Source organism: Peromyscus leucopus, chromosome 4 (genome assembly GCF_004664715.2).
Source record: "Peromyscus leucopus breed LL Stock chromosome 4, UCI_PerLeu_2.1, whole genome shotgun sequence".
Classification (NCBI taxonomy): domain Eukaryota; kingdom Metazoa; phylum Chordata; class Mammalia; order Rodentia; family Cricetidae; genus Peromyscus; species Peromyscus leucopus.
This window is the reverse complement of record NC_051066.1, coordinates 42,547,336-42,574,475: the sequence shown is the minus strand read 5'-3', so window position 1 is coordinate 42,574,475 and position 27,140 is coordinate 42,547,336. Positions and strand designations below refer to the sequence as shown.

At 38.3% G+C, this 27,140-nt stretch overlaps 1 protein-coding gene across 4 annotated transcripts in view; it reads right to left on the bottom strand.

Annotated features, from left to right (window-relative positions):
* LOC114704757 (sodium channel protein type 2 subunit alpha) overlaps positions 1–27,140 on the bottom strand; it is a 135,639-nt gene that overhangs the window by 60,388 nt on the left and 48,111 nt on the right. For 3 of the 4 annotated variants that reach the window (XM_028886564.2, XM_028887339.2, XM_028888091.2), the window contains exons 2-11: positions 26,348–26,665; positions 25,362–25,480; positions 15,161–15,250; positions 14,140–14,268; positions 13,479–13,570; positions 12,316–12,588; positions 9,596–9,659; positions 7,681–7,822; positions 7,336–7,542; positions 5,810–6,097 (exon numbers count right to left, since the gene is read on the bottom strand). In XM_028886564.2, coding sequence (XP_028742397.1) covers positions 5,810–6,097; positions 7,336–7,542; positions 7,681–7,822; positions 9,596–9,659; positions 12,316–12,588; positions 13,479–13,570; positions 14,140–14,268; positions 15,161–15,250; positions 25,362–25,480; positions 26,348–26,614 — 1,671 coding nt within the window. In that variant the 5' untranslated portion in view covers positions 26,615–26,665. The remainder of the gene's footprint in view (positions 1–5,809; positions 6,098–7,335; positions 7,543–7,680; positions 7,823–9,595; positions 9,660–12,315; positions 12,589–13,478; positions 13,571–14,139; positions 14,269–15,160; positions 15,251–25,361; positions 25,481–26,347; positions 26,666–27,140) is intronic. The other variant, XM_028888833.2, reaches the window with a different exon arrangement.

The following is a 27,140-nucleotide window of genomic DNA, read 5'->3' as shown; positions in this document are numbered from 1 at the left end:
TGTATCTGTGAGAAACTACAGAAAGAGCAGGAACAGCATCTGTGCTCCCAGGTATAATGCACAGACTAGACTCAGTCCTCTCAGATTTGGAAGGAAGCAAATTGAAGAAAATGTCTGCAGTGCCAGTGGCTGTGAAGCTTCAAATTTAGGCAAACTTGGTTTATAATTTACAGAAATTTAAGTTCAAGAGAAGGCAAAATAAGCTTCTTTCTTCTCTCCTTCTTGCTCTTAAAATCTTCTTAACTCTCTCCCTCCATTCCCTTCATGCCTCCTTTTCATTTTTTTTAATTTTCCAAAATAATCATGCTTTTAAGAAGAGAGCCCAACATTTAAGGGGTCATATTTCTCAATTAATATTTATACAAATGGAGCCATAAGGGTTGTGGTCAGGTACTTTTCTCTGGTAACAAACACATTCTATTCAATTTGAATTTACCACAGTTCATCTGAATTCATGATATTGTTCAGCTATGGAATGGAACAGCTGACCTTCCAAAATGTACATATGTTAAATATTAGATTATGTGAAAGTCTCTATCTGATAAGATAGGAATGAATCAGCTCACCTACCAAAATGTGCAAATGTTAACTATCTGGTTTTGTGCAAGTCTCTATCTGATAAGACAGAAGAGGAAGAAAAAAAATACTAGATATGTATATGTTTAAAGTGGAATCAAACTATACATTTCATCATCAGTTTAAAAGGATGCTTTTCAGGCTGCCTGAAAAAGCAGAAAGTCCATGGGATTCAGTGTCAGACCAAGTTTGAATACTATATTAGCCTTGTAATCACAGCATTGGGTGATCTTTAACCCAGCTGAGCCAAGACTATTGGGAAAGCAACACTCTGCCATCTAGTTGTTAGCATTGATGAAGAGGGGCAAAACGAGTGTCTGTGATGGAAGCCATCCACAGGGTAAGTCTGGAGTGTGCTGGCAGCGCCTTTGAGAGCAGGCTGACAGCTAGAACTCCAAGAGAAACCTCCAGCTCCTAAAAGCCCCAATTCTTCTAGTCCAGGCCTTGGCTGGCTGTCCTTCCTCCTGCAGGACAGGCCAACTGTAGAAGAAAGCCACTCTGTTGTTCCTCATACTTCAGAGGGCTACAGCTGGGCACACCTTCTGCAGCTGCCCCATACCATGTAGGATTCGATGTTGTGTGGGGCAAAACGCTCTGAGCCCAGGTCCAGCAGGTGACTTGATTTTTGAAGATTTTTCCCCACTGAAGATAGTTTAGCACCGAGCAGATATGTAAAGTACTGAGCTGGGTCGGCAGAGTGCCTGGCTCCCAGGGTTCTCCCCTCCCCTGTAGAACCTCTAAGGGAGAGCTGTGCTTGCTTTTCCTACTTTACAAAGCCCCTGGGGGACATGTCTAGGTTTGGAAATTTGCAGTCCTTAGGTGCATTGATAGAGCCACAGATTCATTCCTGCCCCCGCCCCCCGCTTGTTTCATCTATAAAATCTTGCTTCTTTCTTTCCCCCTTTCCTTATACTAACTTCATTTTTATTGTTATTAATTTCACTTTTAATCTTTTTAGCTTCATACTTTATGCTTCGTGTGTGTGTGTGTTTTTTTTTTAATCATGCTCTTTTTTTTTGTGGCTATTGCAGGTAGAGTAGTTGTCTTCGTTTCTATGATCGATATTTCTACACCTGATTTATTCCTATTGTGTCATTTTGTTTGCTTTTATTTAAGTGTTATTGGGAATGGAACCCACAAAGAATGCTGCTCATGGAAAAGTCCCCAAATTAAAACCACCACACACATCCATCCCATAGATGCATGAATCGAAGGGTAGAAAGATAAGAACCATGACCAGTCAAGGCAACAACAGGACTTCTCCACATTTTATTGCTGTTGTTGTTTTGTTTCGGCCACAGGCTCTCATGTAGCCTAGGCTGACCCCGAACATCCTTTATAAATGAGGATAACCTAGAACTTCTGGTCTTCTTGTCTCTACCTCCCAAGTTCTGTGGCTCCAGGCCGGTGCCACCACAATTTGTACACTGCTGGGGATCGAACCCAGGGCTTCATGCATGAGACACAAGCGCTCTAGCCGCTCAGCTGCTTTCCCAGATCCCTCCAAAACCAGAGTCAAAGACAGTGAATGCTTTACGTGCCAAACTTTAAAAATGCCAAACATTCAAAAAACGATCAATGAGACCGCAAAGAGGCCTAGAGGAAACAGACAACTTTAATAAAGAAATCCACTCAAGATTTGCACATGAAATTCAGCCACTTGGATGAGACCCTTAGTAAGGAGATAGAGATTAAACAGTTGTAGAAATGAAAAAGCTCCATGAATCAAAAAAAAGAGTGGAAAGCATGGCCAACGGACTAGTCCAGTGGAGCAAAGAAGGCCAGGGAGTGAACAGGGGACACAGCACACCAACTAGGCATGACCAGAAAGTGACATCTCCAGGTCACAGCATAGTAAAAATGCTGACACAGCAAAATGAAGAAAGAGCCCGAGGGAGGTGCTAAGATCCTTTCAAAGCTAAACCATTCAGAACAGAAGACTTTCTGAGGAAATTCTAAGAGCCAGGAGAGCAGGTACTAACATATATCAGTCTCTGAAAGAAAATAATTGCCAAACAGGGTTACAACACCCAGTAAGATCATTTTTAAAATGGAGTGAGAAAAAGGACCTTCCATGCCATGCATAAACTACAGCAATTCATGTCCACTAAGCCAGACACGAAGCAGATACTTAAAGCATTACTCCACATAGAAGAGGAATAAAAATACATGCAATCATGACAGCATTAAAAAAAGGAGGAATGGGAAGAAATCAACATATAAAAATTCATTTAGTCATTAAACCTCAGTAAAACAGCAAACTGAGTCAGGGATAAATTAACACGTATCTTTAATTCCCCTAAATGTAAAGTGTCCTGACTCTCCAATCAGAGCATGTATACTGGCTAAACGGGATACGAAATGAGACTCATGGAACTCAAGTCACCAGGAAAGACAGAAACAGATGGAAAGTGGAAAGATGCAAGAAGAGAATCTCACCTGAACGAAATCTGAAAACAAGGGTGCACAGCTCTACTCAGGTCTGGCAAAGCAGATCTGAAGCTAAAGTTGTTTGGAGGACATGAAAGGAAGTTATTACATATTAATAAAGGTAAGGCCACATCAAGAAGATACAATGTTTGTAGCCACTCGTGGGGGATATGTGCCTGTAATCTTAGCATTTGGGAGTGGGGCACTAAAACCAGGAACTCAAGTCATCCTCGGCTACACAGTGAATGACAGGCCAACCTAGGAAACTCTAGACCTTATCTCTAGAAACCAAAAGCAAAAAAGATGGCCAATGATCTTATGGTCCTCATGGAGAGGTCAAGGTAATTAAGCTGAGTAAATCACAAGACTTGTTACTGAACTCTCTGCAATCAAGTGCAAATCTTCATCTCCAGTGAAAAGATGCTTCTCTGACATTTTGAATAATAAACTCCTTTCATATTTTCTAAAAAAGGAATCAAAGATCTTAAAGTAAGACTGGAAACTCTAAAACCACCAGAGAAAAACAGAAAGAAATGCTTCAGGTTATGGGCACTGAAAACTATTTTCTGAAAACACTCCAACAGCTCAAGAAATAACAGCCAAGACTGATACATGGGATTGCACCAAATTAAAAAGCTTTGGCACTGAAGAAAAAAAAACATTTACCTTAGTGAAAAAATGGCTACAGAATGGGAGATTGATGAAAAACATGAGAAAAATGAGAGATTGATATCTAGAGTGTATCAAGAACTCAAAAATAGTTAAACATCAGAAGAACAAACAAGTAAGTCAGTAAGTGGGCAAATGAACTGGACAGTTAGTTCTCAAAAATGATAAATACAACTAGCCAATAGACACATGAAAAAAAGATTCACTGGTACTATCCATCAGGGAAATGTGAATCAAAATTATATCGAGATTCCATCTCATCTCAGTTAAAACGATTTATTAAAAAACCCTAAGACACCCTCATATGAAAACAAAAATTCCAAGTGCTGGCAAGGATATCAGGGAAATTGAACCTTATGCAATATGGGTATGGATTTATGTCAGTTCAGCTACTCTGGAAATTGGTAAAGAGGTTCCTCAAAAAATTAAATATAGAGCTAACATATAATTCAATTATAGCACACCTGAGTATATACTCAAACAGGTTAAGTCAACATATTGTACAGATACGTGTGTATCCATGTTTAAAACAGCACTACACATAATTTTAAAGCTGTGAAATCAGTCTAGGTGTCCATCACTAACAGATAAAGAAAACGGGGAATCTCTACACAATGGAATATAATAATTAGTCATAAATAACATAATATATCATAATTTTAGCAGAAATGAGCCAGACTAAATATATATCATACATATTATATATGAAATATATATATGAAAAATAGATATGAAAGTGAAATGGGATGGGTTTGATTTAGGAAGAGGAAAGAGACCAGGGAGAGACTCAAAAGGCAGAGAGGATAAATGGAATAGGGGGATGAATATGGTCAAGGTCTGCTATATGCATATGTGAAAATTGCCACAATGAAACCCTTTATTTTTTTTTACAATTAATAGATGCTAATAAAGTAAATTTCAAAATAAGTATGTTACAGTGCATAAAACATTCAACAAAGCACACAGCCTCCCCTCTTCCTGTCTGAATGTTAATAATTAAATTATTAGCTACCTAGGTTTGTATCAAGGTGCTTAAGAATTCATACTGCAGGTACCAATACAAACAAAGTTGTCATGATTATTGGTACTACATGAATACTGTAGTTGCACTCATAGTAAAATTGTCCTCCAAGGAACTGTGTATTTCTGGGAATTCTCTTGGTAACTTTAAAAAAACCAAGGAACATAAATAGTGAAATTTCAACAGCTCAGTTGGGTACATAAGCCAGAGGCAAGCAGATAACATTTTCTTGCAATATGTAAATCAATGAATTCTCTGAATTCAAGGCTTACTTTAACATAAGGCACAGAAAATCAAGTACAGTCAAACATCGCTGCTAGTTAGTGGCACACATCTTTCTTAGTGCCTGTCTACCTGAGACTTTGGGCTACCGTTTAGAAAAGATTTTACTTCGGCCCCCTTTGAGACAATGAATAATTCATTCTCCACGAGAGCTTTCACATGGATGGGAATACGGCACAGATGGCACAGAAGCATCCCTGGTCCACTTCTGGGCACCAGCCACTCAGAAAACCTACAGCTCACTGGGTCCAGGCACTGTAGCTAAGAAGGGATGGGGACCATCTGTGATCATTCCCGATGTGGAACACTGCCCAGAGAGTCTCAAGTCTTTAACAAAACCTCAACCATTCCCAAGCACACTACAGTATGAAAATGCCTTCTTGTGCTTCCAAAAAAAGTTATAAAACTTGCAGGATCTCTGAGATGGCAACCCAACCCTTGATGCTCATTACCATAGTGAGAGCACCAGGAAGTTCAAGAGAAGGCAGCTTCAGCCCCACTAAACGCTGGAAAGAGAAACCCTGCTACACTGTTGTGAAAATGCAATCTTTTTCTCTTTCTTTCTCTCCTTCTCTCCTTTCTTTCTCTCCTTTCTCTCCTTTCTCTCTCTTTCTTTCTTTCTTTCTTTCTTTCTTTCTTTCTTTCTTTCTTTCTTTCTTTCTTTCTTTCTTTCTTTCTTTCTCTCTCTCTCTTCTCTCTCTCTCTCTCTCTCTCTCTCTCCCTCCTTCCCTCCTCCCTCCCTCCTTCCTCCCTCCCTCCCTCCCTCCTTCCTCCCTCCCTCCCTCCCTCTCTCCCTCCCTCCTTCCTTTCTTTCTTATTTTTTTTTTGTACCTGGTGTGGAGAAGAAAACCTCTTCTCATAGGTCAGCCTACTTCCTTCTAGTGAAAACCGGAAGCCTTTCTTGCGTATGCTGTCCTCAGAGGCCGATTTCCGCACCGCGTCTTCCTTTTCTTCCTCTCCAGCCTGCTCTTTCTGTTTCCTTTTCTTTCTTCTGTTTTTCAGCTCCTTTTCACTCTTGGAACTCAGCTTTGATGCTACCGAAGAACTCTCCGAGAACACGCCTATCCCACCTGCTCCGCTGAAGTCTCTGGATTCTGCAGATGCGGCTGCGGCTGCTGCCTGGAAGGGCACAAAGTGAGCAAAGCTTGTGTTACCGCCTTCAACGTCACCGTTTACTGCTTCACTTACCTAGAATACCATGAATGTGACCTTGAAATCCAGTTCTGCAATTCTGTTCCATACTTTGGAAAACAACATTTTCATAAACCAAAGAATAAAAAATCAACATGGAAGTAGACACACACGAATGATAAACTCTTTTAATTCTGACTTCATGTGGCATTCTAATTATCTACCAACATGAACATAACAAACAGTGACATTTCCCATGTGACCTAAGCAAGGTTTAAAGAGAAATTTAAGAATTAAATTTTCCTATTTATACCTCAAAGGTATTTGCTCTTCAGCACACTCAACAATGACTACCAAACTGAGCTATGGAATTAAATTCATTCAAATGTTTATTAATTAAATCTTTAATCTTTTACTTTAGTTATTTAATTCGGAAGTGTGTAAGCATGTCAGAGATTATATAACATTCCCAGGATGTTGGAATGGATTGGTAAATGATAACCATATGGGTTAAAAAAGGTGTTCAGTGTAGTTGCTACAATCTCAGTCTACTTTATTTTTAATAAGTACATTCAAATTTGAATAAATAAATAAATACATTGAATGATAGTGACATAAGAGACCTACATCCAACAGACAATAAAAGATAAAATCAGACAACGAGGTTAGTGAATACCATTATGTCAAGCAAATACGTTTAGAAAAGCACTCATGTGATTCTGAAGACTCATGGAGTCTACATTAGGAGTTTTCAGCAAGAGAAGCTGAGAATGTCAGTGTTATCGTGATTTCGTATTAGATGAAGCTTTGTGTTTCTGGAATTTGTGAAATCTTTGCAGTGTGACTTGCATTTTCTGACATTGCTCACCTCTAGCAAGGCTGTACTGAAGAAACTGCTCTACCTGAATTCCTGTTTGCTGGAGTATTAAGGAAACACTTCCGTCGACAGCATATTGCTTTGCTACTTTATCAGATTCATTGAATGAGAGTACTAACAGTCAGTATCCTCAATATGTCACAAGGAGGAACGTATCAAGGAAGTAACTGTAATTGTCAGTATTTTGATGCTTTTAGTATATATCATAATCACCAAATCAAGTAACATTCTGCTTACAACCAAATAGGTCCCTGCCACCACACACAGTTTTGTCTCTCCAATGTCAACAGCAACCTGCAGGTCAGAGAATGGAGATAAACCCAACAGTCTCTACGCTTGCCAACTCTACCTGAGCCTCCTCCTGTTGCTTCTTCAACTGCTCCAACATCTGCTGAAACTCCGCCTCTTTCTGTTCAGCCTCCTCCAAGGTGGCCTGATTCTGTTCCTCATAGGCCATGGCCACTACGGCCAGGATCAAGTTTATTAGGTAGAACGAGCCCAAGAAAATCACGAGCACAAAAAATATCATATATGTTTTCCCGGCAGCACGTAGGGTCTGTCAAAATGGAAGGAACATGTACATAAATTTCACATCAGCTGTTAGCTCCCTCTCTAAGTAATAAAAGATTCCTCAGTGGTTCCCTTGGCCACTGCATCCCTTGCTTCCTAAAGGAGTCATTGCATCAGTTCTCACCAGCTGATAAAGGTTTTCCCAGAAGTCTTGAGTCATGAGACGAAATAACGACAAGAAGGCCCAGCTAAATGTGTCGAAGCTCGTGTAGCCGTAGTTGGGGTTTCGCCCAGCCTTCACACAGATGTACCCTTCAGGACACTGGCTGCAATTACATTAGAGGGAAAGAGGAACTCAGCATCCATGAGTCTTTTTCCATTTTACTGGATATGAATGATTTTGTACAGGCTCCAGGGAAAGTCTGTATCTTTGGCCTTATCTAGCATTTACCCTGCACTAGGTGGGCTTTCCTATGTAGTAACAGAATTTACCAAGCCCATTTTGGGGATTCCTCTAATTCCTAATTGTAATATTATATTTACCATGCATCTGTATAAGATAATTATATCTTTAACAATTTATTTTGTGATGATGGACATAATCAGATAAGTAAATCTGTAGAGATATAATTGATTTTCACTGAAGATGTTTTGAGATATAAGTGGTGTGTGTGTGTGTGTGTGTGTGTGTGTGTGTGTGTGTGTGTGTGTGTTAGAGCAGAAAGGAGAAGGTACCATTGTATGGGCATCCTGAAAATAGAGAGTGGCACTGTGCAGTGGAGATCTCATACAGTCACCCTATTGATCAAACAAAGCTACCTTCAGTACTATGACTGACATTTCTGGTTGAGTGAACTTGGATTAATTTCCCTACCTTGTTAGCCTTCAGGGACCTCACAGGTCAGCATGGACTAATAAAAGAACCTGTTTCAAAAAACCTAGCAAATATTCAATAAGATACTGTGTGGAAAGTATTTAGTACCATGCAGTTGGGGATTAAAATGTTTGCCTTACCAATTGCAGATCTAAGTATAGATAAAGTCTGAAGATTTTTGACCATAGGAACCAAATGTAAACCATGTTGTCAATGAGAACTTTGGTAAATGTATCATTTGCAAAGGTTTGCAACATTATCATAGAAGTCACATGGTATTTTTGCATATGTTTTGTAACATCAGTTCAAGTGGGGAAAGGTAAGTATTTCTCTTAACTTTCTCAAGCTTTTTTCCCCATCTATAATGCTTCTTTTTCTTTTTTTTTTTTTTTTTTTTTTTTTTTGTTTTTTCGAGACAGGGTTTCTCTGTGTAGCTTTGCGCCTTTCCTGGAACTCGCTTTGGAGACCAGGCTGGCCTCGAACTCACAGAGATCCGCCTGCCTCTGCCTCCCCAGTGCTGGGATTAAAGGCGTGCGCCACCACCGCCCGGCCTATAATGCTTCTTAATTACAAACATTTCCACAATGTTAAGCATAACAAAAAATTCTATATTGTAGCCATAATTCACTAATACATTTAATCCATGGAATTATTACAATCCCCATTTATATGTGAGAAAAAAAACTCAAGGCAAGCAGAAGTGAGAAAATATGGTAGAGTCAGAATTTGGAATCTTTTATTTGTTTTGAATCATTTCCAGTTGCTCTACAGATTTGGTCTGTGATGCTTTTTTGAATCTATGTTGACATCCCAGTCTACTTTGTGTGCTTTGTTTTGCTGAAATATGGTAGGCATATTTAGTCGCCGTGTATCTCAGATAGTGACATGATCTTCAGGGATTTCATGTCTTAAGCCTTTGAGATCAGATTAGCTTAAATAAATGATCACACACTAGTATGTGATTATGAATTTTAATGCATTTTCTCTGAGTATCTATTTTCCATTGTGCTAGTTTGGAAGATTAGATGAGACCTTGTATGGAAAAATAATTGCTATTTCCGAGTGTGTGGAGGAGGTGAGAATCCACACTTACCCTGGCTATTCTGTGAGTCGGTGTGAAGTAGAATTTATGTAGAGCTTTGAATGAGGAGTGAGTAGGGGTCATGTGTGTGGGAGGTGGCAGGTTATTGAGGTCGACTGAGCGTCAATAAGAAGTATAACTTACCCTGCATCAGAGCTGTTCCCACAAAGCAGAGCATCATTTTGCCCTTCCAAAAAATAAAAGTGACCTATTTAAAGAGCAAAGGATAGACTCATTAAAAGGTCTTTAAATATTTAATCATTGTGTTCAGGCGAGGAAGCTTATAAATATGTTTAGTTATAATAAAAGAAAGATAAAAAATAATTGAAAGTCATGGTTAAATGATTTTTTTCCATAGGAATTGAGTATTAAGCAACTATATGACTAAATATTGTTTGAAAAAATTACTTTAGAAAGAAATATTTGCATAAGCAATAATAATAATAGCATTTTTGGTTCAGAATTTATTACAGAAACAAACACAAACTGCTTGGGGAACACTTCAAGAGAAAGCTGTAGCATTGAAGCAGCTGGCTTGGGACAGAAGGAGCGTAAAGGAATGCATGTTTCTTCTCAGTGGGCATGCAAATGAGATTTTACTCCAAATTCTTTTTGCCTGGACTCGAAATAGATGCAGACATTTTTCCTGCCAATTGTCATTTATTTTCTTCTGAGGAGTGGGCTTAGGTGCCTCTTCCCTCCTTATAATGCCTGGTTGGGCTTTTTGTTTTTATTTTTGTTTTGTTTGTTTGTTTTTGTTTGATCTCTCCCTTTGAAATGAACAAAACAAACTTTTAGCTCGGACAGTGTAAGCTGTCTAAATATATGCAACTTATTTTGTTTAAGGTACAACATATACAGTTTTAAGAAGTTTCAAAAATATTCCCAGGAACTACACACACACACACACACACACACACACACACACACACACACACACACATTAAAATTTATTGTGTTGGTACTTAAGAGTATTTAAAACCCTGTATTCAAGGAATACATGAATAGATTATGTAGGAAAATCTAGGTCATAATTTTACAAAATATTTTTAGATCTTTCCATCAAACTACAAAAAGTCTAAACTGTTATGAACTTAAAGGCAAGTCTACCAATACACTACCAAAAACATATATGGCTGTTGTACAGGTAGAATATGTAAATATTATGTTTAATCCCTTATTAAGAAGCATTCTATGAACACAAAAATAGGATAAAAAATGTACAAATTAAATTGATTGGGTTGCCTAAAAATTTGAGGCCCCCAAACAAGCCATAAGATGAAAAATAAGCTGGAAAGTAGACTTCTCCTGATAAAAGAAAATTGCTAATAAAGAATCCATTATGGCTTCCTTCAAAACGCTACCACCTGGTAAAATGAGTACAAACATCAACAGGTATTTCACACGGTGGGAAATACATAACGTGTCACTGATGCTAGATAACATACTTAAAAATTCTCTACATTTTTAGTTAACGAATGAAAAAAAAAAAGAACAGTAAAGTGCTGATTTTTATTTTTCTCTACCAGAAGATTTTCAAATGTGATGAGAATCTATATTCATCTCAGTTCATGGAGTTGAGCCTGGCTGTGGAGGATCTATGAAGTGGTGTGGCCTCTTAGGAGAGCAATTGGACACTATGTCTCTGCATTCTCAGCTACAATCAACCCCTCCCACTGAAGCGCTATAAATAGAAATCCATCTGTAGCAGTACAGAAGCAGAGAAAAGATTTATGGGCAAAGCTCTTCATCATCTATTACATTATTAGTAGTAGAAAACCTCATATTGGGCTGTTAAAATTTCTCATTTTTTTCCAATGAATCTTTTTAAGTAAAACCTTCATAAGAATGTAAACTTTATAAATGTAGTATCAAGTGAGCTGTGATAAAATCTCATATTCTTCTAAAAAAGTGTGCTGACCATGAAGGGTATCAGAGTAAACAACCCCAGGGAACACAGGTGATCAAGAGACAGTGGCATTTGATGAATCTAGCAGTACATGGAGGAGCTTAGGTCATCAAATGACAGATTCACTAGCTTCAGTAAGAAAATGATAACTTGTAATGTAACATTAACCTATTCTAATATCTATGCCTCAAATAAAATCAAATGATGATAACTCTAATACCAAGACTCATGCAAAGGAATCAATATTAAATTATCAATAGCCAAGTGACTAAGTCACAGTTGTTTACCTTTCTGATCAGTACACAAGTTTGGATTTCACCTGGGAAAATGTTTTCTCAATCCTGATAGATCATATGGACTGAGCCAACCAAAAAGATTCAAATCATTTCATCATTATGCATTCCAGGCTAGCCTTGGATTAATTATGTGCCTGAGGATAATCTTGAACTTCTGACCTTTCATTTACCATTTTCATGCTGGTATTACAGGTGTATGCTACCATGTTCAGCTTATGCTGTGCTAGGGATTGAACTGCATGGTAGGCAAGCACTTTATTTACTATTTGTCCTGCTCCTCTCCAGGTCTTCCTAATGACACACTGCCCCATAATGCACTGGATGAGTCTAGCCAATGTCGTATTAAGATGTTTGAATACTCCTGCCCAATGCCCATATGGTAAAAAATTTTGATTATATACAGCACAATGTGGTAGCACTTTCAGCTCTCATTTAGGAATAGATGATGCACTTTGAAATGACTACTTTCATCATATCACTTGTTGGATTAGGAAAAAGAAATGATAAAATTTGGTATTCTTAGTACACGTATGAAATTATTATAAATTAGTCTAAGATATTTGGTTTATACTAAACTTTAGATGCTTTCTATCACATACAGTGCAGTTTTTAATATTTTAAGAACCAAACAACTTAATGGCTACAAGAGTATATCTTACTTTTATCTTCAATATATTCATCCCAGTTAAACATGTTCACCGTTCTATTGAAGGCAGTACCATTCCAGTCCAATGAGTTATTAAAGAAGGAAGTGATATTTATTTCAAAGGTAGAATTGTCTGGGGGCCACTGCAAGCATTTATTCCTCAGGTTGCCCATGAAGAGCTGCAGGCCGATTAGGGCAAAGACACTGAGACAGAACACAGTGAGGATCATGACGTCAGACAGCTTCTTCACCGACTGGATCAGGGCCCCCACGATGGTCTTCAGGCCTGCAAATAAAATCAGAGGGAGGGATTGTCACTTCCAATTCAACAGATAATTTACCAACAAAAAATATCATGAGCTTGTTCTGAAAAATACAAATGTCATGCAGAATGCCAACAATATTAGTTTAATGTTTGTGGCTGAATAAAAATGTCACGAAAAGCCTGCTAGCTGGTGGAAATGAATGAAAGCGGAACTTACACATTCTTTAGAAAACCGAATGGAAATGAACCAAAGGTGTTTTCACGCACTCCTTACAGCAAAAGATATGATTGTGTTACTCATGCTTGCCGATCAACCTTATGTAAATAGTTCGCTTTTATTTGCAGATGTCTTACTCTCTAACCCCTTATTGGTTTTGGAGAAAAATCTATATGAGTAGAGGAGTAGGGAGGAATCTTGAAGCCACTGAATTACAAGGGTATAGATTTGTCTGTACTTTGAAAACTTGAGAATGGGCCAATATAAGGAAGACATCTGCAAGCTGAGCCCCATGCAGCGCTCATGCTCTGTCTTGCTTTTCCACTGAACTCCAGTTAAAGAGATAGCCCGTTTTTGAGCTAATTGATCAAATTTGCCTTGGCCCACGTGTCTCACATTTCAGCTTCTATGCAGAAAGCTTGATGCTGTAAGATGCAAACCAGGTAGCCTGTTACTGTAAGTGCCTCATGCAAAACTTGTTAAACTTGTTAAACTCAAAGGCTGATTTAGAACAAATTGAGAGAAAGCAACATTCAAAAGCAAGTAATCAAACCTATCCAAACTAGGATGGGTCAGTTCCTGCTTTTGATCATCATCTCGCAGTATGCAACAAGCAGCCAGGCTTTGGCCAAAAAGCTGTGAGCAGAGCACCAGTACAGCTAAAGTCAGCCTCGGTGTTTAACCTAGCTCTCACCTGGAATGACTGAAATTGTTTTCAATGCTCGGAGAACTCTGAACGTTCTCAACGCTGAGACATTGCCCAGGTCCACAAACTCTGTCACATATCTGTAATAGGGAGTTCACACACAAACACAATGACAGAACACAAAAAACAGTTGGAGATATAAGGAGCCTACCACCTTATACCAGTTTCTTCTTACCTGGGATAACAGAAATAGTTTTCAGAGCTCGCAAGACTCTGAAAGTTCGAAGGGCTGAAACATTGCCTAGGTTTACAAATTCTGTTACATACCTGTAGGATTAAATCAGAGTTATTCAGAATTTTGGGAAATCTAAGTCTGTGTTGGTCTTGAGTCAAGACCATTTCAACTTCAGCAAGTGTTGTCATCAGATTTCCCAATTACGAGGAGCATGGCATTGCCATCGACTAGGAGCTGTTACTTGGGAATTGTTATTATTACTTTACAGCTAATTGAAACTAAAGTCATATAATTCAGTAGGATCATTCCTAATTTCTCCAAACTGAATAATTTGATTGGAAAAAGCATTCTGAAGTCACATGGTAACTAATAAGAATGCTGTATGAGTCGTAGGAAGCCAACAACTGAGAACTATAATACAGTCTCAAATTGCATTTACTCTACCAGGATGGAAAACATTATAAAAATACTTACGCGAAGGTAATGACTGTGAAATCCAACCAATTCCAGGGGTCCCGTAGAAATGTGAAATCTTCTAGACAAAAGCCCCTTGCGAGTATTTTAATAAGTGATTCAAAAGTATAAATTCCTGTAAAAGTATACCTGAGAAAAATAGCCGAGTTCACATTAACGATTTTGTAGGTGGTTTCCGTATGTTTATTTAATTTTTAAAGAATATTTTGCTGCCAGACCTGAAACCAGGGCCTCACACATAGTAAGAAGGCACTCTACTGTTGAGATATACACCCAAGCCCTGATTGTACATATCCTAAAGATCACTTAGATGACACACATGAAGAGAGGCTCCATGTTGGTTTCTGATAAAGTGCTTAGGCAAGACTTAAGGCAAAATGAATCCATTAAATTCCAAATGATATTCTCATTGACTGTAAATAAATGGAATTTCTGTATGATGATAGTATCTGAACTACACCAGCCAACTTTTAGTATGATTTCAGCAGATCAATGTTAATCACTAGATGAGCAATGTAATAGATATCAGAGATCTCCAGTGAGTAAAATTCAAAAGGAAGATGAAAGTCCACAAATATCAACAGGCAAAAATCAGTGCAGCTATTTGAACACTGAACACTTTGTCCCAGAGCAGTAGTTCTCAACTTGTAGGTCGCTACCTCTTGGCGGCAGTGTGTGTGTGTGTGTGTGTGTGTGTGTGTGTGTGTGTGTGTGTGTGTACCAACCCTTTTACAGGGTTCGCATATCAGATATTTAAATTATGTTCCATAACAGAAGCAAAATTACAGTTCTGAAGTAGCAATAAAAATAATTTTATGATTGGGGAATCACCATAACATACAGAGAGCTGTATTAAAGGGTCACGGCATTAGGAAGTGTGAGACCCACTGTCCCAGAGGAAGTCAGTGGTGGGCATACATTTAAATCATCTGGTTTAACATGACTAGAAAAAAGTAGTAAGGAAACTGAAAGTGTCTTGAAATACTAAGTGAATAATTTGAGACGTGAATTTTATACTTACTCCACATTCTTCGTCCAGTCTGGAGGATTACTCATGGTCATAAATACACAGTTGGTAAGAATTGTGCACATAATGAGCACATTGAATAAAGTAGAATATATTGTCAAGGAAAATGAAGTCACGAGGATAATATCACTTTCATGCAGGCCCTGTCTTCACCCACACTAAATCTAAAACATGTTTATCTTATGCTACCTATTATTTTATCAACAACTTTCTTTCATTTTTGTACTTCAACTCCACATGTAAAATGTACTTTCAAAGAACCATCAACTATCTTTAGGGTAGTAATAAATAATAATTAAGAGTAGAAAAATGCAAAGAAGTGAGCTGACTGGTGAATAGTTTATCAATGTAAATTTTCTTCATGATAGAATCCACCAAACAGCAGAATTCCAAATTCACTTTATAAATAAACTAGGGTGGTAAATGTTTGATAAAACAATTCAAAGAACTAGTAAAATGCATTATGACTTTATTCTAAGGGTCACCCTGAGAGAATGTTGTACACAAAGTTCCTTTCTAAATAGAAGGTCCAACCTACAACAGTTGTTCAAAAGATCCAGAAACGTAAGAAAAGATGGCTGCTGATAATGCTGACATCTCTTCGGTTTGTAGCTAAGACAAATCAGTTACTAAGTTCTTTGAGTATTGATCAACTTGGTTTCAACAGGAAGAAAAAAAATAATACCACAGAATTTCTGTGAAAACCAGACTAGCAAAACATGTTAAATATCCTATAACTCATTATACCTGATAGAGAGCAAATACTCAGCAAACAGTTCTTTTTATTTCTCAAAAGACAGAGAAAATGTTGATTATAATAATTTTCTGGTTTATTTTCCTCATTGCCCATGTATGGCCAGTACTCATCTTGTATTCCTTTTGAGTAATAAAAACAAGCAGAAAAAAAAACTTTTTTACAAAAAGGGTCAACAGTCAAATAATTGAAATGATTGATGTTCACATTTATTATAAATTGCACTTTATTTGTATAAAAACATCACTTCTTGTGAACTTACACAAGATCATAATAATCTCAGATATAAGATAATGGTATTCACATTCCTTCTTGCTTCTTTTTTGACATAAATCATTTCATCCCTTTTATGAAACAAAAAGGCCCTGTTCAAGGCCAGGGAGTGTGTAGTGTTATATTAATTTAGAAAGACAGCTTTCACCTATAACAGGCATTAGTCAGGGCAATAACTAACATTTTTGGTTTTAGTGATAATGTTCTTAGGCTTATGCTTAATTCTCAGCTTCTTCAAATGTATCTACATAAGAACAGTTCTAAAGGAGTGATGGGAATCAGCCACGTGAGGGCAGTACAATCTAACATGATTTTAAAGAGAAAACAATGAAATATATATAGATATATACATATGATATATACATATGATAGTTTATCATTAGTATAAAGAAGTAGAATCCCCTCTGGGCCCTGCAAGGATGCATAATTTCTTGGCAGATGGGCAACAGTTGAAATGCATGGTCCTTAACCACAGTGGTCCTAAACACAGTTCTGTGTGTTCCAGCTTGGATGCATTCCCTACCCCCCACAAAGATAATTCCAAACATTCTCTGTGTCCTTCAATTTCCAATCCTCTTCTTCCCTCCCTTTCCATTGCGAATTGATGACCTCATTTCTTACTTCACAGAGAGATAATGAGAACATCAGATTCTGCTCCCCACCCCAAATTGGCAAAGTTCTCTCTTTTGGGACTTGCTCTCTTTCCCCTGTTACAGAGGGGGAAATCTCCATCTCTCCACCCATATTCTGGACAGCTCACTTTTCCAGATGCTTTAGGAATATCTTAGCTCTCCATTCTCTCAACTTGTGTGTCCCTTGGCCTCTTCCCAGCAACACAAACTTGCTTATGTCTCTCCTATCTTGAGGGAGAGGGTCTCTCTAACCCACAACCCTCATCACAACCTCCAGCTTCACATCTTTTCTCCACTTCACAGCCAAAGTTCTTGAAAGAGATGTTTATCTTTCTTGTTCTTACAAACCTATCCCATCCTCAGCCCTCCAGCTATTCTGCCAACTAAAGATGAAAAACCTCTATGTTGTTTCACCAAAAAGGATAATCTACAGCTATAATATAGTTATTTTTTGACTCGCAGTTCAGCTGAGCCCCCAAAAGATGGCCCTCCCCTTTACATGAAGTCTTTTCCTCTTTGCTAACAGGAGGCCTCAGTTGCTTGTTTGATTGTTCATGCTTCGGGAGCAACAGTGTTTCTGTGCCACTTGGAACCTTTCATTTTCCTTTTTGAAAAGAAACAAAATCTAAGCCACCATCCTGTCTGCTGCTATCAGCATCCTACCAGACACAACAGCATGCTGCAGGGTCACCTGTGTCTTTACAGATACCAAATCTTCTCTCCAGGTGACACATCTCTCTAGATCCACTCACTCAGTTGTGCAGATGACACCTGTACTTAGGCATCTCATTGGCTCTTCCAAACCTTTTGAAAGATGTTGAGTTTTCAAACTGAACTAACAGCCTTCCTGTCCCTCCGCTACAGTGGAATATAACTCCTTTACAATCTCTGTATTCTTATGATTTAGCCTGGAGGATTTCTCTCTCTTCCTAAACTTCTATATCTAACTTCCATAGAACACTTCTCATCTTATTATCTATATCTGGATTCAGTTCATGACTCTCCATTTCCCTATTATGGAGTTGTCCAAGTGTTCATCAGGACCAGCAGTACATGTAACAAGACTTGTACATTATTGTGCATTCCTCTGAAATAACCTACCTAAATTAGTCCATTCTACACACTGCACCAAAATGGATTTTGTAAATGTATCAGGGATCATTTTGGCAGCTTCCCCTACGCTATATATGATATAATAATTATATATGATATAATGATTATATATGATATAATGTATATGTATATCACCATATAATTATATATGGTAATATAATGTATTAACATAAGGTCAGGATTCTAAGATGTCTTCAGCTCTTTTTGCTCTTTCTGTACTATCTTCATCCCAATAATTTTTAATTTTTTAAAGTCATGGGATGTTATGAGCATTTTATATGCACACTGTTTAATATTCACAACAGTGCTTGATCTGATCAGGTCTACCTGTGTTACCTTACAATAGTCGCCTAATGTCAAAGTCTATATATACACAATGGATATAAGTTTCCTTACTGTTAAAGGTTTGAACATGTAGAATAAACACAAAGTGAAAATTAAAACCTCATGAAATTAATATCACATAATGGACTGAGATATGGTCTTATAACACGTATAAAATGTTATTTCCAACAGGAAAATTTAATTATATATAAGAAGGTAAAATATGTTTTAAGATAAACAATAGAGATAATGACTAATTTCTCATAAATTACAGATAATAAAGCATGCTCAAAACAGTGTTGTTCATATTGTATGGTTACCATTTTAATAACAAAATATGTACTTTCATTAAGACTCATGATAGACACTGAACAAATACAATTATTTTCCTTTTAAAATAAGAGATAGAGCCAGGTTCAAGTATTTCTGGCAGGCTATGTATTTGCAAATATAAAATTTCAAATTATACTACTTTATTAATCATTGTCAGATATTATTTCATCAAGCATATGGTTTTCAATTTTTTTGGATTTTAATGAGTCACTGAAATAGTAGAATTCAACAAATTTAAATCACATTAAAAACATCATAAAGACATGAACATTATATTGGTTAGGCCATGTATTGAAAAACTATGAAATTGCACATCAAGGCACATATATAAGATCTAAAATTAGAAGTGAAATACACACATCCTATATGATTTTCTCAATAGATAAACTAGACTATACTTTTCAAAAGTCCAACTTATCTTGAAACAATACTTCCGTGTAACAGCTTGGCTATATAAAATAAAATACAAGCAGACTAATCTGTATCAAATCAGAAAAAAAGCAATCTTCTTGAGTATTGGTTTCTTTTTTTGAGTCAGGGTTTCTCTGTGTAGCTTTGCGCCTTTCCTGGAGCTCACTTGGTAGCCCAGGCTGGCCTCGAACTCACAGAAATCTGCCTGGCTCTGCCTCCCGAGTGCTGGGATTAAAGGCGTGCACCACCACTGCCCGGCTGAGTATTAGTTTCTTTGTACCAAGTGTTAATAAAAGTAGTTGGATCTATTGATAGATACCAACTCATCACTAGGCAAATTTTAAATACTCTCTATGTATGCACGGTAAGGAAAACCTTTTTTTAAAGCTTACATTGAAAATGATTGTATAGCGTTTGACAAGGAGCATTGGCAGCCCCATCTCTATGCCCATGAGGACAGCCCCAGCTTCAAGACCAGCAGTCAAGGGTTGGATTCATCCTTCACCAGCCATGCAGGCGTCACAAGTGGTGTGATTCAGTGTGAACCAGTAGCAAAAAATGTAGCAGCAAGTTCAGTTTTATTATATTAATGTGGATGGTTGTATCAACACTTTTCTCATAAGATACCGTCACTGTCTGCTAAGATAATTATCAGCTATTTTTAATACCACTAATAATTTGGGTTATTAGATATGGAGTATTTTTGTTATTGTTGTTGCTCTCAAGGAAGAGAAGACTGTTCTGGTCTAAAGCACTGTAGTCTTGTGTATGTCCAGAGAAGCTCAAGGAATTTAAAAAACTCACATATAATCTATAGGTAGAAAAATATTTCATGTTATTAGTTTCTAACTTGAATGTGGACATTAAACAGTGAGGTAGGTCTCTTTTGATATATGAGCATATTTCTGAGCCAGGAAAAATACTGATTTATGTCATATATATATGTATATACAATGTCATATACTACTAACTCTTCATGTAAATACTTGTTGATACATAGCTAGGCAATAACCTTTGATTATTAAAGACATAAGAAAGGGAAGTTGCTAGATTGAATCACTCTCTTTTCTACAGAGCTGTATCATTCTTTTATATATAAAACTGATTTTTTTAAAGTGCGTAAATATCACATAAATACAATAATTGGAATCAGTGAAAAGAACATTTAAAAATATAGAGATGAGCATTGCTGATACCCCAATATATTGTATCTGGGTTCCAAAATCAGTTCTCTTCCATTGAAAGAAAAATGCAATATCACTTGGCTGAGAAGGGATGACTGTTTCAACTTTGAGCCCCAATACTGACAGTGCACATTCAGAAATCTGGGTCTGCTGGTTCATAGCTATAACTGAAGCACCTGCAAGTCTGAGCACCAGCAGGAAGTTCCAGTCAAGTCTGGACTACATAATGAGAGCCTGTAGAGAGGGAGAAAGAGAGAGAGAGAGAGAGAGAGAGAGAGAGAGAGAGAGAGAGAGAGAGACAGAGAGAGAGACAGAGACAGACAGAGACAGAGACACAGAGACAGAGAGAGACAGAGAGAAAGAGACAGACTGATAGACAAAGAGACAGACACAAAGACACAGACATACAGAGACACAGAAATGCAGACACACAGAGACAGACAGACAGACAGACAGACAGACACACACACACACACACACACACACAAAGACAGGGAAAGAGGAAAAAACATCTTAGATAAAGACTAAGCATTAACAACCTCTCAGCTGCATTTCTCATCGGAAATTGAGACAATTGGAGGGATTGTATGTGTGGCGGTCATTTCAAGCTTTAAATGGTGGAATATGCACCTTTTCTTTCCAAGGACAAGTTGGAGCAGAGTAGTGATGCATTCAGAAATCTCTCAGAAATATTTAGATGGTGGGAGGATTTCTTTTTTGTGGATGCTGTAGCCATTGCAGCTCGATTTGTAGCTGCTCCCAACAGCCGCTGTCCTAAGTACTCTTTCTCAAGTACTTCCTAAGTGCTGGTCATGGATCCTGGTATTAGGTACTTGTCATACATTCTGTTTGTTTTTCTTGTAACATCCTGTCATGGAGCTCAGGCTGGCACTGATCTCACATTGTAGCTGAGGATAGCCTTGAACTTTTGGGCCATCTGCATCTGCCTCTGAGCACTTGGGTTACAGGCATGCACCACCAGAGCCAACAATGCATTTACTATTATGATTTACATACTATGGCTACAGTTTTACAAATGGATAAACTGAGATAAAAAAAAAAACTGTAATGTGGTCAACAACATATACTAAGTAAATAAATCTCAGAGGTAAGATTGGAGTCTTGGTTTCTGACCCTTAACACAATAATTTTTATTCTCCTACCCTTTGTGAATGATGGACAAACAGTTTAGTGTTAGTTGTGGTGTGTCTCGGGATTTTAGTGGTTTATTCTGGTGTCATGACCATATATGACATCCACACACTAACATCTCCCAAAGTTATTTCTCTAGCTCAGTCCTTTCTGGATTTCACATTTACATATATATGGAACGCCTCAGTACCTTTCCTAATATCTAACAGATGTCTCAAATATGGATGCTGAAAAACAAGCAGTTGATTTGTCTACAGGTTGTTGTACTCGGAGCCGTTCTAGGCTTAGTACACAGGAACTCCAGTTTCCTTCTCATCCAGAGTAAGTACATAGTACCATCTTTAGCTTCTCTTACTACATTATAGCCCACATTTAGTTGCTCTGGAAACTGTCAGCCCTCCTGCAATATACATCTAAATTTGATGACTCTCTGAATCTCTCAACCATAGTCAAGTACTGTCCTGTGGCCATCCCCAAGACTTTTACTGTACAGCAAAGGCATTGCTATGGGGACCACAAAACCAAAGCTTGAGCCTAGAGCTTATGCTGTGTGGAGTGAAGCCCAGAGCCACTGTAAAAACCAGCCAGAAACTTTAGCATCACATACATCTTGTTGAGTGGGATCTCTGCTCAGTTCTTACCATGTCACCAAAAGACAGAAGGGCTTATCTGCATTAATTATGAGCCCACTTGCCTTGCTTCATCTTATATCTCTACTCCAAGATGGTACATTTAAAACATAACATTTTAATTCAGGAAATGAGAGAGTAAACTTAAATTTAATTTACTTTTGCGGGGGGGGGGGGGAATCTGTGACTCTGCATCGTTTAAAAGGCTGCAGGAGTGTCAAGAGTTCATCTTGAGGCTGGTCAGATGGCTCAGTGGGTAAAAGAGCTGGCCACCAAACCTGATGACCTGAGTTTGATCCCCAGCATCCAACATGGTGGAAGGAGGGGAAGGTCTACCTCTACCTGCCGTCTTCGCCTGCACACCATTGCCTTCTTATGAGTGCAAATCTCTCTCCCACAAATCAATAAATACAAACAAATTTTAAAATTGAAGCCTGAGTTCATTTTAGCAACCTTAACAGATTGGCTTGCTCCAGCTTTAATTTATCCGCCTGCTGGCCTATTGATAACTGTGTTCCTTATGATAAAAGGCAAATCTAAGTATTATCTGAATCTCCAGAGAGCTCCTAATAGAAGCAATGTCTCTGACACCCAGATTCTCTGTCCAAACTTGAAAACTACAAGTGGGGATGTCTCCACTGGGGCTGTCTCCCGGGATTCATAACTTTCAAGGGCTTTCATAAAGTGAGAATGAAAGCTTTTATGAACTATTCTATAGAAGACATGATCTCTTACCTTCCAAAACAAAATGCTGCCTCATTCTTTTATACAAAGGCTACTCATACTTTTATATAAGGGCTACTTCTTCCATCAGAGGGAGGACAAAGCTGATTTTCTCTTCCATTTGGCTCTTTTTTTTTCCTACCTGTTTCATATCAAATTTTCCAGTTTTATCTTTCTAAGTCATTATTTTCCTTAGTGCATATCCTATCTGCATCTACTAGATGGATGGTCATAATTTCATAAATAAGTTATGTTTACATAAATGTAATATAGTTGTTTAAAATACAATGAATAACTTACAAATATATTTATGCAGTGCACAGATTTTAAAAGCTTGAACCATAATAGAAAATAGTTTTAAACTCGGGAACCAAGATAGAGATCCCAAACTTATTTTTCTTTTCTAATACTAACTCAAAGATGTTTTCCATATGTAACTAGATTTTCTTACTGGGACAGGTGGAAGGAAATTTTGTTGACTTAAGGTACGCATAGTAAATTTTAAAACCTTAAATATAAAGATCAAAGAAAAACATGTTGATGATAGCTATAAGAACACTGGAGAAGAAATCCACCAGGGTAAAAAAAAAAAAAAAAAAAAAAAAAAAAAAAAAAAAAAAAAAAAAAAAAGACATTCACAGTAGTACATTTCTAAACACATAACTAGTCACATTTCCAGGCAAATTTTAGGGACATGTTTTATAGCCATATAAATGGTACCTGAGACAGGTACCTAGCATCAGGCTTATCCCATTATCAAATTTCTTACTTTATGTGATTCAAACCATTTTCCACATCTGCTACCAGTGGTGGTGGTGAGATTTTTACGATGTAAGCCTTAAATCCAGGTCCTGGTATGACTATATCAAAAATTTCAAGTCATGACTCTCTCTAACTTAGTATTTGTCTTGTTAGGGCCTGTGAAATGCTCCTGTGAATCAAGTACCTGCCCTAAAAGACAGTCAACCTGAATTAGAACCCCAAAACTAACATAAATGTGGAGGATAAGAATTGATGTCACAAAGTTGTCCTCTGTCCTCCACCATGGCACCTCACACAAACCACTACACACATAAAAATAATTTGAGACTAGTAGATGACTTAGTGGATAAAGATATTTTCCACCAAATCTGATGATATGAAGTCAGTTTCTCAGACCCACGTGGTAGAGAGAACTGACTCCTTTAAGTTGTCCTCTGACTTCTAAATGTATGCAATGGCAGGTACATGTGCACACAAGTGTACACACACACACACACACACACACACACACACACACTCAAATGAATAAATAAATAAAGGTAGTGAAACACTTAAGAATTTGTCTTGGGCTGGGCATGGTGGTACATACCTTTAATCCCAACACTCAGGAGGCAGAAGTAGGTGAATCTCTGTGAGTCCAAGGCCAGTCTGTTCTAAATGTGAGTTCCAGGACAGCCTGAGTTCTAGGACTACACAGCGAGACCCAGTTTCAAAAACCAAAAACCAAACAAAGAGTTTGTGCTAATAGAAACTTAGCTGTATTTCATTTTTTCCCACTTGTGTTGGGTTTCTGAAACACACAACTCTTCACCTCAAGGCTTCTATGTGCTCCTGTTTCTCATTCTCCCCAGCACAGCTCTGGTCTTTCAAGTCTTTGCTTCTTTGCTTTTCCAGGCCTGACTCTCTGCCAGACTGCTGCTTTTGCCTAGAATAAAACCTCTCATTCCAGCTACTGGATTCAACTTCAAGGACTAAGTCAAATCACTGTTACCCATCAAGTTCTCCCATCCTGCTTCTAGGAATCATGTCCCTCAATAGGGAGAATAAAGACTACAGTTGAGTAGATACAGACAAACAGACTTAAACTTGTGAATAAAACACAGAAACAAGTGATCAAAAGAGGGGTGAGGAGAAAGTCAGTACATTGGGGAAAACTGGAAAACCATTGGGAAGTCCAGTGTACCTAGAAACACACTGGCAAGTCCTCATGAACTCAGAGTTTACAAATGCTATCCAGTATGCCTAGGAACATACTGGCAAATCCCCATGAACTCAGAGTTTACAAGAGCTATCCAGTGTGCCTAGGAACACACTGGCAAATCCTCATGAACTCAGAGTTTACAAGAGCTATCCAGTGTGCCTAGGAACACACTGGCAAATCCCCATGAACTCAGAGTTTACAAGAGCTATCCAGTGTGCCTAGGAACACACTGGCAAATCCTCATGAACTCAGAGTTTACAAGCACTAACATAACAGGAGACATTTGTACAATTCTGACCAAAAAGATGCAAAATACACAGCACAGATTCTGTGCCCCTGTGTGATTTAAATAATAAATCACCGAGGAAAATTAATGCATGGAAACTGTTCCAATACAGCATTGTAAAACCTGAAGCATGAACGGCTATCCTTGCTGTCTAGTTAAAATGAAGGAAGTCTTGGAGGTAGCGAGTGGTCGGGAAGGAAAGAGAAAAGAAAGAAGCGACGAGTCGGAGAGAAGAAAGCTACCCAGAAGATGGAAGAGTGTTTTACTTACCCGCTGTCTTCCCCTTGCCCCAGGCTTGCTGCTGAAGAAAAGGAAAGAGCTAGGGTAACACAGCCACACAGATTCTTGAAAAGACTCAACTTTATAATTAAGTCAATGAGATAGTAACATTTATATGACCACATTACTAAAAGGATATGAATGTACCAAAATCTTAATAGCTAATTTTCTAATGGGGTTGAAGGGAGTGAGGATGTACAGGGCGGAGGTGGCACTGAACCGGGAGATGGCCTTCCCTTTATTCAATACTATAAAGGTCTGAAAGAGAAAACACAACACGTGAAACAGAATTTACAGAACCCAGCTAGGACACCGTAAGGGAGTAAGAGACGTCTCTAAAATAACAAGTGCTGTAACAATTACCAACACATGGCAAGACAATAGCCCCTTTTCTTTTTTGGCATTGCAAGAAATTCAAAATTTGATAAAGGACTTCAGGAGGCAAGGGATATAAAGACATTTTTGTGATTAGTATTACAGGAATTCTTGGCGTCTTTGCCAAGTATTTGACTCATATTTTCAGCTATATCTATAGTTCTCACAAAACGTAAAAATGAGGCTGCCGTAACTTCTTCACTTAGGTAATTTCATGAAAATTTCAGGGTTTTCCAAATATGGCCTTTGTTAGACTTTTTTGGCACTTACATGAGTTCTGGTGTTATTTCTTCTGGGGGGAGCCACAGGAAAGTGGCGGTCTGTGGTGTGAAGATATAATTAAGCCTGCTAAGGATGGTAAGCCTTATATCAAGTTCCAGGCTACAGGGGAACCTTAGATACTGCTCTTAGAAATACAAAAATAATATGCTCCCACTTTCCGCTTTTCACTTCATCACAATGCAGTAGCATCATAGTGAATCTGCATTCGATTTACGGTATAATCACTATTCAGAGAAATAAACTGCCTTTGCCTTCCTCACATGCCCTTTTACAGGAGAGCTCTTCAGTATCTGCCTGTCCCAAGAACACAGGCTCAAACAAGTACTTTCAATACACATAGAATTTTGTTCCACTGTGTGATCAGGCCCAGCCAGCATCCTAGAGATACTTTAAGAGATGGAAGGAGGTACGTTCTTCACCATCTTAAGGTAACAGGGAAAATAAGAGCAACTGGACTTAAAGACTCACTTTCTTATTGATATAGTAGGGGTCCAGGTCCTCCAGGGGCTCTGACACCATCTCTGGAGGAATGTCTCCATAAATAAAAGGAAGGGATTTTCCTGCTTCCAAGTCACTGTTTGGCTTGGGGCCATTTTCGTCATCTTCATCCTTGCGTTCCTGTTTGGGTCTCTTGGCTTTCTCTTCTGCAATGCGTTGTTCAATAGCAGCAAGGGATTCCCTGGTAAAGAAGCGGAAGCTGTCAGGTCCTGGCGGTACCAGCACGGATTGTGCCATCTTTTCATCCTGCTTCTTTAATCACTGTTTAGCTCCTCGCATAAGAAAGTGCTACAGAAACAGGAGGGAGAAAGCAAGGACCATTAAGATAAAAGGTGAGGGTGGCAGTCACAGGGCACTGAGCATAAAGTCTGTCAAGCAAACCGCTAGAGAACTTCCCAAAGGCCACTGCATCTAAGCCTTGTGTGAGCTCTGGTGCACGCATTCATTTGCCTGCAAGGAGATCTTTCGCTCACATCCAGTAGGTGTGCATGAGGTCATACATTCTCCCACTCCTGAAATGTTGGAAGCGATTGTGCTGCTTGGGGGAAAACACCCTGTTCAGAGCTTGCAAGTGGAAGACACTGGTGGATGCTTGCTGTTTCACTCGCGTGAATTATTTTTTGGGGAGCCATTTTCCTTCCTGCATTCTTTCTGAAAATATATCAGATTCTAAACAAGAGAAGGAAGGGGGAAAAAAATCACACAAAATCGTAGAAGCAAGCTGTGCGGGAATCTTGCTTCTCTCTCTCTCTCTCTCTCTCTC